Here is a 10,941-nt window from a genome sequence, read left to right on the forward strand (position 1 = left end):
ATGCGATGCACCAACCCCGGTGCATATCCAGTGTCACGGTGATGCCGAGTTCCCATCCCGGCTCCGGGGTGTCCCCCGCGGCAGAGCCCCGACACCCACCTCCGCCCCGGCTGGGGTTTCTCCACACTTTCCCCAGGAACCAGAGACGCTCCCACCGCCTTTTTGCCGAGACCGTCGCTTATAAGGACTTGAGTCTCACTTGTTTATTGGAGCGGAGCGTAAAAGGAGCAGAGTCACAAACGGGGTGCTGCCTCCCAAGCATCCCTACGTACATTTTTCTTACAATAATTAACTGTGCTGGGTCCCACCATCAGTCCAAGGTCAATTTAATGAAATAAAACACCTTATATGGCCATATGGCTAAGACACCATCACTTAGCCTATTTAGGGTCTTTGTTTGGAGAGGATCCGCCTCTGAGGTTTCTCGGGCTCGCTGGTATTTATACGAAAGGCGCATCGGGACTCGGTCCCAGAGGAAAGGAGCTCTCGCCTCCGCGGTGAGTACTGCCCAGCCCCGCTTTCCCCTTTGCTCGCAGGAAAGCGGGAAGGAAAAACACCCCGTGGGATGGGGGGGTTGGTTTTGGGGTGCGCCAGCGCTTCTGGGGTGGCCCCGGCTCGGTTCGCGCAGCACGGGGTGGATGCCAACCCCAGCACGACCCCGCGGCCGGGGGCTTCCGCTGAGGCGAGGAGAGCTGGGCTGCGGCCAAAGCGGGTCGTGCCCTTCCCGAAATCCCCGCGATTTTGCTTTTTTGACTTTTTTGGGCTCCTGCGAGGTTTTCGCCTGCTTCCCTCGGGATTTGGGAGCGCATCCGCTGCCGGAGGCGGGGGCAACCCCTGGGACGGGCTACTTTTTTTTCCCATTTTTGGGAAAGGATGCAAGGGCAGAGAAGCAATGGGCTGCTGAGCCAGGACCAGATGAGAGGGCATCGCCCGCCTTCCCCTTGCCCGCTCAGGGGGCACCGGCCGGGGATGGCAACGCCGCAGCTCCCCGGGGAACGCTGCCGCCGGGCAAGCGTGGGCAGGAGGTTTTGGCACCCGTTTCGAGCACCGGCTGGCGAAGGATGGAGAAGCAGCATCAACGTGGAGCAGCACCCATGGGGGATGAGCATCACCCCGCTCCCAGCATCGCCGCACCGGGGCCGGACCCGGCGCCCACCCCTCGGCATGGGCCACGGAGGACTTTTCGGGGCTGCGCATCCCGAAGGATTCCAACACTTCCAACAACCGAAGCCGGATGCGGCGTAACCCTCTCCCTCACCCACCCTTTAACGCTCTTCTCCCCCCCCTCCTCGCCCCAGCTTTTCCCCCAGGTCCCCCTGAACGCCAACCACTCCCGGCCCCACCATGTGCGACGAGGAGACCACCGCCCTGGTCTGTGACAACGGCTCCGGCCTCTGCAAAGCCGGCTTTGCCGGCGACGATGCCCCCCGCGCCGTCTTCCCCTCCATCGTGGGGCGGCCCCGGCACCAGGTGGGTACCCAGCAGGGGACAAGCAGCAGCCCCCAGCCACCCCCCACCCTGCTATAATCACTGAAATGAGGTTAACGAGGCCGTCTCTCTCGCCGAGGTTAGGGCGTCATGGTAGGCATGGGGCAGAAAGACAGCTACGTGGGTGACGAGGCGCAGAGCAAGAGGGGTATCCTCACGCTCAAGTACCCCATTGAGCACGGCATCATCACCAACTGGGATGACATGGAGAAGGTGAGACCCGCCCCTGGGATGGGGAGTGGGTGCCAGCCCCGGCTTCGGCTGGGGGTGAGACCCCAATTCTCCTTTGCCCGCCCTAGATCTGGCACCACTCCTTCTACAACGAGCTGCGCGTGGCCCCCGAGGAGCACCCGACCCTGCTCACCGAGGCACCCCTCAACCCCAAGGCCAACCGGGAGAAGATGACGCAGGTACGGCGCTGCGGGACCCCGGGGATGGGGACGGGGATGGGGACGGGGATGGGGACGGGGATGGGGATGGGGATGGGGATGGGGATGGGGATGGGGATGAATCCTCCGAAAGGAAGGGCTGGAGGATTTGGGGATTTAACGAGCCAGGAGGGGCCGGCGTGGGGTGGAGGAGCGGGCGGTGAGGTGAAGCTCCTGGAAGAAGGACATTGCTCTCGGTGGCGTGCTCGCGTGGACCCACGCATTTCTCTGCGGCGCGCGGACCCACGGCGTTTGCCACGCAAGGCGCTGACCCACGTTGTTTTCCGCGCGCTGCGTAGACCCACGCGTTCTTCTGCGCGACGCGATGACTCACGTTTCCGCGCCCGACGCTGACCCACGGGTTTTTCGGGGCGGCGCGGCCATCGCTGTGGTGTTCTGCGCAATGCGTTGACCCACGCCTCCTTGTAGTGCGCTGACCCACCTATTTTTCCGGGCAATGCAATAATCCGTGTGGTTTTCCACGCAATGCACTGGCCCCATCTCTCCAGGAAGCCACAGCCTCCGTGGGTTGAGGTGGGATGCACTGGGGACCCCCGTGCTCCCCCCTAACCCGCTGCCCCCCTCACCCTCCCTCCCAGATCATGTTTGAAACCTTTAACGTCCCCGCCATGTACGTCGCCATCCAAGCCGTCCTCTCCCTCTATGCCTCCGGCCGCACAACCGGTGAGTAGGACACGTAGCATCCACCGCCCGGGGACCACCCGTGATGGGGAAGGGACCAAGCTGGCTTCCAGCCCCCTCCCTCACCTTCCTCCCCTCTTCCCAGGCATCGTCCTCGACTCCGGGGACGGCGTCACCCACAACGTGCCCATCTACGAGGGCTACGCTCTGCCCCACGCCATCATGCGTCTCGACTTGGCCGGCCGTGACCTCACCGACTACCTCATGAAGATCCTCACCGAGAGGGGCTACTCCTTCGTCACCACGGGTACGGGGCCGGGGCGGGGGGTACGGGGTGACAGGGGACCCCGCAGTGCTGCTTGTGGCACCGGATTGAGCCTGTTCGCCATCGTCTCCCGCAGCCGAGCGGGAAATCGTGCGTGACATCAAGGAGAAGCTCTGCTACGTGGCCCTCGACTTCGAGAACGAGATGGCCACGGCTGCCTCCTCCTCCTCGCTGGAGAAGAGCTACGAGCTCCCCGACGGGCAGGTCATCACCATCGGGAACGAGCGTTTCCGCTGCCCAGAGACCCTCTTCCAACCCTCCTTCATCGGTAAGCCCACCCCGAGTTGTCCTGGCTGTCCCCTAGATGGTTGCCTCTATCCCCACCACCCCACCAGCAGGCAACCAGCTCCCATGAGTGCCCCACAGAGGCATTTCGAGGCTCCCCCAAGCTCTTTGCACCCCAAATAGGAGGGACAAGCAATGGGTGAACCTGTGGCTCTTTTGGGGAGCCCTGATGAGGTATGGGTGGGGGTCATGGTGCTGACAGCCCCTTTCCACCCCCAGGCATGGAGTCAGCCGGCATCCACGAGACGACCTACAATTCCATCATGAAGTGCGACATCGACATCCGCAAGGACCTCTACGCCAACAACGTGTTGTCCGGCGGCACCACCATGTACCCCGGCATCGCCGACCGCATGCAGAAGGAAATCACGGCGCTGGCTCCCAGCACCATGAAGATCAAAGTAGGTGGTGGTGAGGGAAAACCATGGCCCCCAACACCCCAGATCCTCTCCTGGTGCAGGTTTTGGGGGGGGTGGGGAAGGGGATCGGGGGCTGCATCCTAACGGCTCGTGTCTCCGCAGATCATCGCCCCGCCGGAGCGGAAGTACTCGGTGTGGATCGGCGGCTCCATCCTGGCGTCCCTCTCCACCTTCCAGCAGATGTGGATCAGCAAACCCGAGTACGACGAGGCCGGACCCTCCATCGTCCACCGAAAATGCTTCTAAGCCCCCTCCCCGCCCCGCAGCGGCCCCCCCTGCCCAGGCTGGGACACCCCACTCCTCCTCAGTCCCCGCTGCTCCTCCCCGCCACCCACTGCGCATTAAAGCCTTTTCTCCAGGCTCTGCCCCTTTTCCGGGAGGTTTTGGGGTGTTGGGGGGTGGGAGGGGTTGCAGGGGCTGAGGGTAAGAGGGGGAGGGGTGGGGGAGCACCACCCTCGCATTGGTGTCCACGATCCCATGTTGGTGCCCTTAACATCGTGGTGATGCCTTGGACTCTGCCTTGATGCCCCCAACCCCGTGTCAATGCTCTTGACCCCGTGTTGTAGCCCCCAACCCCATGTTGATGCTTTCAACCCTGGGTTGATGCCCTTGACCCCATGCTGATGCCCCCAACCCCAAGTTGTTGCCCCCAACCTGGTGTTGATGCCTCCAACCCTGTGTTGATGCCCTTGACCCCATGCTGCTTCCCCCGACCCCATGTTGATGCCCCCCATGCTGTGTTTGTGCCCCTGACTCCATGTTGATGCCCCCCATGCTGTCTTGGTGCCCCTGAACCCATGCTGATGCCCTTGACTCCATGTTGGTGCCCCTGACCCCATGTTGGTGCCCCCCATGTTGTGTTGATGCCCTTGACCTCATGTTGGTGCCCCCAACCCCATGTTGGTGCCCTCCATGTTGTGTTGGTGCCCCTGAACCCATGCTGATGCCCTTGACTCCATGTTGGTGCCTCTGGCCCCATGTTAGTGCCCCCCATGTTGTGTTGGTGCCCCCCATGTTGTGTTGATGCCCTTGACCTCATGTTGGTGCCCCCAACCCCATGTTGGTGCCCTCCATGTTGTGTTGGTGCCGCTGTCCCCATGCTGATGCCCTTGACCCCATGTTGGTGCCCCTGCCCCCGTGTTGGTGCCCCTGATGCCACACCGATGCCCTCAACCCTGTGTTGATGCCCCCAACCCCATCTTGGTGTCCCCCCACCCCATACTGGTGCCTCTCATCCCATACTGGCACCCCGCCCCCGCGTTGGTGCCCCGCCTCCTCCTCCCTCCAGCGCTGCTGGGACATGTGGGCAGAGCCACATTTGCATAAATCACCATACCACCCCCCCCGCACTGCGCACGCCTCCAGCCGCCGCTGCCCCCTCCCTTCCCCCCCTCCGATCTCCCGCGTGTTGACGTCACGGCGCGGCAGCGCGCGCGCCTCTCGTTTCCATCTCATTAGCATATGACGCGGGAAGGCGGAAGCGGTGGGGGGATGGGGCGGTGCGGGGCCGTTCTGCGCCTGGCCCTGGAGGGAAACATCGGTACCGGGGGAGGGGGGTACGGGGACAACGGGGGTCCCCGGTGCCGGGGGGGGGGGGACACGGGGACACAACGGGGGTCCCCGGTACTGGGGGGGGGACGGGGGACAACGGGGGTCCCCGGTGCAGGGGGGGGACACGGGGACACAACGGGGGTCCCCGGTACTGGGGAGGAGGGGGGGGGACAACGGGGGTCCTGGGGGGGGCTGGGAGGTTTGGGGTGTAATTTAATGTCTGTAATTAATTATTCTTGATGGGGGTTGGGTGGGGGGGGGTGTATCCCGAAGACCTCCCCCCCCCGCTGACCCTGCCCCGTTCCCCGCAGCCGTGGGCAAATCGACCTTCCTGAAGCTGCTGGGTGCCACCTTCCCCGAGTGGCACTTGGTGACCGAACCCTTGGCCCGGTGGCGGAAGGTGCCAGATGACGCCGTCGCGGCGGAGGTAACGGTGGGTACCGGCCGCATCGCGACACCGCGCTTGGGCCCCCCATCGCCCCACCCCAGCTCTCCCTCCTGCAGGCGTCGGTGGGCTCCACCAACCTTCTCCAGATGATGTACCAAGAGCCGGCTCGGTGGTCCTACACCTTCCAGACCTTCTCCTGCGTCAGCCGGCTGAAGGCGATGCTAGAGCTGGAGCCGCTCGCCGGGACCCCCCGCCCGGTGCGGGTCTTCGAGCGCTCCGTCTACAGCGACAGGTACCGACGCGCCCCCCCCAATTAAAAGAAGACGATGGAGGGATGAAACGGGATAACGAGCGCCCGCGCTGTGTTCCCTGGGACGCCCCGGGGCGAGCAGAGCCGCCGTCCCCAGGGAAGCCCGGAGCGATGCTTAATTACGGAAATGCGCTTGGTGGATAATTTGGGGCTTCGTTATCCCCCCGCCCCCCTCCCCAAAATCATTTTTGGTGGTGGCTGCGCCGTCCTTGCTTGTGCCGGGCAGTGGTGGCGAGTCCTGGAGGTGATGGATGGGCTCGGTAGTGGTCCCCTGGTGTTGCTCAGCCCCACATTAAGGATTTTTGCCTTAATTAAACCATCCGTGGTTCCTGGTTGGTGCAAAGAAAAGGTGGGAAAAATGGCCTGGGGATGGCTCGGAGGTCTGGACACCGGCGGTGCTGGATGCCCTGTCACAGAATCACAGAATGGTCGGGGTTGGCAGGGCCCTCTGTGGTCACCCAGCCCAACCCCCTGCCCAAGCAGGGTCACCCAGAGCAGGCTGCACAGCACCGCGTCCAGGCGGGTCTGGAATATCTCCAGAGAAGGAGACTCCACAGCCTCCCTGGGCAGCCTGGGCCAGGGCTCCGTCACCCTCAGAGGGAAGAAGTTCTTCCTCGGGTTCAGCTGGAGCTTCCTCGGCTTCAGTTTGTGCCCGTTGCCCCTTGTCCTGTCGCTGGGCACCACTGGACAGAGTCTGGCCCCGTCCTCCTGACCCCCACCCTGCAGATATTTAGAGGCATTTCTAAGGTCCCCTCTCAGCGCTCTCTTCTCCAGGCTGAACAAGCCCAGCTCCCTCAGCCTCTCCTCGTAGGAGAGATGCTCCAGTCCCCTCCTCATCCTCGTAGCCCTGCGCTGGACTCTCTCCAGCCGCTCCTCATCTTTCTTGACCTGGGGAGCCCAGAACTGGAAAGAGTACTCCAGATGGGGCCTCCCCAGGGCAGAGCAGAGGGGGAGGAGACCCTCCCTCGCCCTGCTGTCCCCTCTCCCCGTCCCTCCCCAGGTACGTCTTCGCCAAAAGCCTCTGGGAGGCCGGGCACCTGCAGCCGCTGGAGTGGGCCATTTACCAGGACTGGCACGGCTTCCTCCTGCGGCACCTCGGCCCCCGCGCCGCCCTCCACGGCTTCCTCTACCTGCGGGCGACGCCAGAGGTGGGTGCCGGCGAGACCCCCGTTCCCTGCGTCCGGGGGTTTTAACCGCAAATCGCTGGCCTGGAGGAGCTGGGGCCGCTCCGCTTCTCACGGGAACGTCGGTGGGAGTTTTGCTGTGGATCCCAGGGTGGATTTTGGAGAGGGGGTGGGGGGCTGCAGCATCTTCTGGGGGTGCTCGACGCCCGGCTGCGGTCCTTTCCCTGGGGCTGCGTTGCTGGATGCCCACATCCCGTTGGCCGCCCCGCATCCCGTTAGCCACCCCATGTCCCATTAACCGTCCCGTTGGCCGCCCCGCGTCCCGTTAACCGCCCGTCTCTCCCGTTCACCCCCCGCGGATGCAGACGTGCCTGGAGCGGCTGCGGCGGAGGGCGAGGAGCGAGGAGGGGGGGGTCCGGCTGGGGTACCTGCAGCAGCTCCACGCCCAGCACGAGCGCTGGCTGGTGGAGAAGACCACGGAGTGAGTCCGGCTCCGTCCCCACCGCGCTTCCCCTCCCGGCACCCAGACCAGCCCTGGTTTCGGGGTGACCCCTCCTTTATTTCGGGGGTCTTTACCCCTTCTGTCCCTCCCTGCTGCAGGGTTCACTTTGCGGCCGCGAAGGACACGCCCGTCCTGGTGCTGGACGTGGACGAGGACTTCGAGCACGATGCGGCCATGCAGCGCGTCCTCATGGCGCAGGTGGGCACGGCCGCGCGGCACGGCTCGGCGGCATCCCGCTGCTGGGAGCGCCGGGACCGCCGCCGGGGTCGTGCTGACCTCGGAGCCTCCGCCTCAGCCACTTTTTTCCATGGAAAAAATAATTTCCACGCCCTCCAAGCTGGGTTAAACCTCGGCCATCCCGGTGCCATCCCAGCACCATCCCTGTGCCATCCTGGCACCATCCCTGTGCCATCCAGGTACCATCCCGGCACCATCCCAACGCCATCCCAGCATTATCCTGGTGCCATCCTGGTACCATCCCAGCACCATCCCAACATCATCCCGGCACTATCCTAGTGCCATCCCAGCACCATCCTGGCACTATCCCGGCACCATCCCAGTGCCATCCAGGTACCATCTCGGTACCATCCTGGCACTATCCTGGTGCCATCCTGGTACCATCCTGACACCATCCCAACGCCATCCCGGCACTATCCTAGTGCCATCCCAGCACCATCCTGGCACTATCCTGGCCCCATTCCAGTGCCATCCCGGTGCCATCCCAATGCCATCCCGGCACCACGCTCTCGACTGCCTTCTCCTTGCAGGTGGAAGCGTTCGTGGCCGCTCTGCGAGCCGAAGCTTTGCCGTCGTGCCCCGACCCTCGCTGAGCAACGGCGGCCGCGTCCCAGCCCACCGGTACCCGCGCCGAGCGACGGAGCCGGGAACCGGGCATCACCGCCGCCGGCTCTGACCAGAGACCCCGACACCGAGGACAAGGGACAAGTCCTGGTCCCCAACTGTCCCCGTTGGCCCTTTTCTTCCGGGGAGGGTGTGTCGGAGCTGGCAGCGCAGGGCGCTTCGAGGGCGAACGCTCGGCGGCGCAGCCGTGTGCTGGGCGTCGGGGCGGCGCGGCACGCGTGGGGGGCCGGGTCACCGCCGCCACCCCCTTGCCCCGTCCAGCCGGGGATGCCGGAGCTGGGGATGCTCCGTACGGTGGATTTAATGCACTGGTTAAATCCCAGCGGAAAATCATCATCATTAAGTTACCCCAACCCCTATATTTTATTATTTTATATATATATTTTTTCCCTTAAATTAAAAGCAAAGCGACGTCGAGCTCTGCTGTGTCTCCCTGCAGGCCGGGGGAGCAGGGGGGGATCCATGGAGCAGTGGGGTGACCCCATGGAGCAGGGGGGGACAGGGACGGTGCCCCAGGGCCCTCTCGGCTGTGGGTCAGGCTGAGCTGGGTTTTGGGGGAAAACCCCCCGGATCTGGCACTGCTGGGGGGTTGTTGCTGCGGAAGGGGGGGTTGGCTGGTTAGGGGGGTCCCGACGGGGGGGGGATCCCCCCCCAGTGTGGTGGGGGGGCGGGGATAGCAGCCCCCTGCGCCTTTAGGGGAGACTGAGGGGGAGTGTTCGACCCTACATAAACAAGGGCGGGGCGGGGCGGGGCTGGCAGGGGGCGGGGCCAAGCACGTGCAAGGGTCACCTGTCCCGGACGTGGTGGTGGGGGGGTACTGTGGAGCAGGGTTCGGGGCAGAGAGGGGGGGATATGGGGCTGGGGTTGGGGGGGGCTGTGGGCAGGGGGCACAGGAGCCGGGCTCCCCCCCCCCCGGGGTTTTCTCCAGCGACCCTACAATAACAACAGAGCAGGACCCCACTAACGACCCCACAATAACAGCAGAGCGGGGACGCCGGCAGGGACCCGCATCCGACGACCCTACAATAACAACCCGGCACAGCCCCACGGCCGGCGACCCTGCAATAACAACCTGGTACGGACCCACAGCTGGCGACCCTGCAATAACACCCCGGGGCACCCCCCCATCCAGCGACCCTGCAATAACACCCCGGGGTACCCCCCAATCTAGCGACCCTAGGGGCACCCCCCCATCCAGTGACCCTACAATAACACCCCGGGGCATCCCCCCATTCAGCGACCCTACAACACCCCCCCAGCCCCCCTCCCCAACTCACAGGCCCCCCAAACCCCTCCACCACCACCAGCACACCCCCCCCCACCTTCCCCCCCCCCCCATAACCCCAGAAGGTCTGGGTGCCCCCCCCCAACCTCTTGCTTGCTGCAAAGCGCTGTGGGGGGGGGGGTCGCAGGGCACTGGCCCCGAGCCCCCGGCCGGCCGTGGGTCCCCCCGAGCGGGCGCCCGCAGAACAAAGGGAGCAGCAGCATTGGGAGCAGTGGGAGCACTACAAGCAGGAGCAGCACTACAAGCAGGAGCAGCAGCACCCGCGTGCAGCTCCCCTGCAGCACCCACCGGGGTTTGGGGGGGGTGTGTGGGGGGTCTGCGTGGGGGTTTGCAATTTGCAGCCGCGTTTTGACCCCGCTTCGCCTGCCCCCCAACACCCCCCCCCACCGTGCACCCCCAAGTTTCCAAGGGGGTCCCGTACCCCTTTTTTCCGGTAACGATATTTATATCTAAATAAGGGGGGGGGTGTGGAAAGTTGCCGGTGTACGGCTGAAGTCGTGCCAAGCTGCGTGTTTTTAAGGGAAAAAAGATCAAAAAAAACCCAAAGCAAAACGGGGTTGGAAAAAATAAGGGGGTGGGATGGGGGGGGCGGGTGGCAGCACCCATGTTTTGGTGGGAGTTTTGGGGGATGGAGGGGTGGGGAGCCGACGGGGCCGCCCCCGGGGTGGAAACGGCGTGGAAATTAAAAGTTGGGGCGCCTGGCGTCAGCCCGGCTGCTTCACTCGGCTTCGTCTCTGTCCCCAGTGTCCCCACGCCGGGGGGGGGACGGTGACGGCGTGATGTCCCCCTCGCCACGCGCCCGCTTCGTCTGCCAGCCCCGTCCGGCCGCTGCTTCCCCCACGCTGGGGGAGAGCCCCGAAATCTAACGTTTGCCCCCCGGGAGCGAGACGGAGGGGTGCCCGGGGCTTCGCCGGGAGGTGAGTGCTCCCCCAGCCCCCCCCCAACCCTTCCATCCCCCCTCCTTCCCGGAGTGCCTTCGCCTTTTTGGGGTGATTTGTGGCCTCTTTGGGTCGGTTGCGACGTCACCGTGACTCGTCGGGGGTCTCGTCGGGGCGGGCAGGGAAAGCCCCTGCTCGGTTGGTTGATGGTTTGATATTTTTTTTTGAGGGTATTTCCATGGAAAATGGCACTTTCTGCTGCCTTAAAGCTGCTTTGATGCCTTAAACCCCCCCAAAACCTCAGCTCGTCGCTGGGGCGTCCCCAAAAGACCGCCGCAGGGTGGGGGGCAGCGGGACGCACGGCACAAACCCCACCTTTAAACCGAATTTCTTGGAATTTCTTGGTATAAAAGAGCGAAACGCTGGGCAAAACCCACCCGGCTGCTGTTAGGGAT

General features: G+C 64.3%; 2 protein-coding genes across 4 annotated transcripts; both read left to right on the forward strand.

The window, feature by feature from the left end:
* Positions 1-418: 418 nt before the first annotated feature.
* Positions 419-3,940, forward strand: ACTG2 (actin gamma 2, smooth muscle). Of its 2 annotated transcripts, XM_075444826.1 has the most exons (9): positions 419-497; positions 1,299-1,470; positions 1,573-1,701; positions 1,788-1,898; positions 2,516-2,600; positions 2,704-2,865; positions 2,960-3,151; positions 3,388-3,569; positions 3,690-3,940. In XM_075444826.1, exons 2-9 carry the CDS (start codon positions 1,345-1,347, stop codon positions 3,831-3,833), a joined length of 1,131 nt encoding a protein of 376 aa, XP_075300941.1. In that variant the 5' UTR covers positions 419-497; positions 1,299-1,344; the 3' UTR covers positions 3,834-3,940. The 2 variants fall into 2 exon arrangements, with proteins under 2 accessions (XP_075300941.1, XP_075300942.1); XM_075444827.1 differs by lacking the exon at positions 419-497 and having other exon boundaries at positions 1,257-1,470.
* A 1,096-nt stretch (positions 3,941-5,036) lies between these two features.
* Positions 5,037-8,376, forward strand: DGUOK (deoxyguanosine kinase). Of its 2 annotated transcripts, none has more exons than XM_075444829.1 (7): positions 5,037-5,127; positions 5,450-5,571; positions 5,643-5,818; positions 6,837-6,984; positions 7,326-7,441; positions 7,561-7,660; positions 8,230-8,376. In XM_075444829.1, the coding sequence occupies exons 1-7, from the start codon at positions 5,049-5,051 to the stop codon at positions 8,290-8,292; spliced, it is 804 nt and encodes a 267-aa protein (XP_075300944.1). In that variant the 5' UTR covers positions 5,037-5,048; the 3' UTR covers positions 8,293-8,376. The 2 variants fall into 2 exon arrangements, with proteins under 2 accessions (XP_075300944.1, XP_075300945.1); XM_075444830.1 differs by having other exon boundaries at positions 5,450-5,565.
* Positions 8,377-10,941: the final 2,565 nt, after the last annotated feature.

This window comes from Opisthocomus hoazin, chromosome 28 (assembly GCF_030867145.1).
Source record: "Opisthocomus hoazin isolate bOpiHoa1 chromosome 28, bOpiHoa1.hap1, whole genome shotgun sequence".
Taxonomy (NCBI): Eukaryota; Metazoa; Chordata; class Aves; order Opisthocomiformes; family Opisthocomidae; genus Opisthocomus; species Opisthocomus hoazin.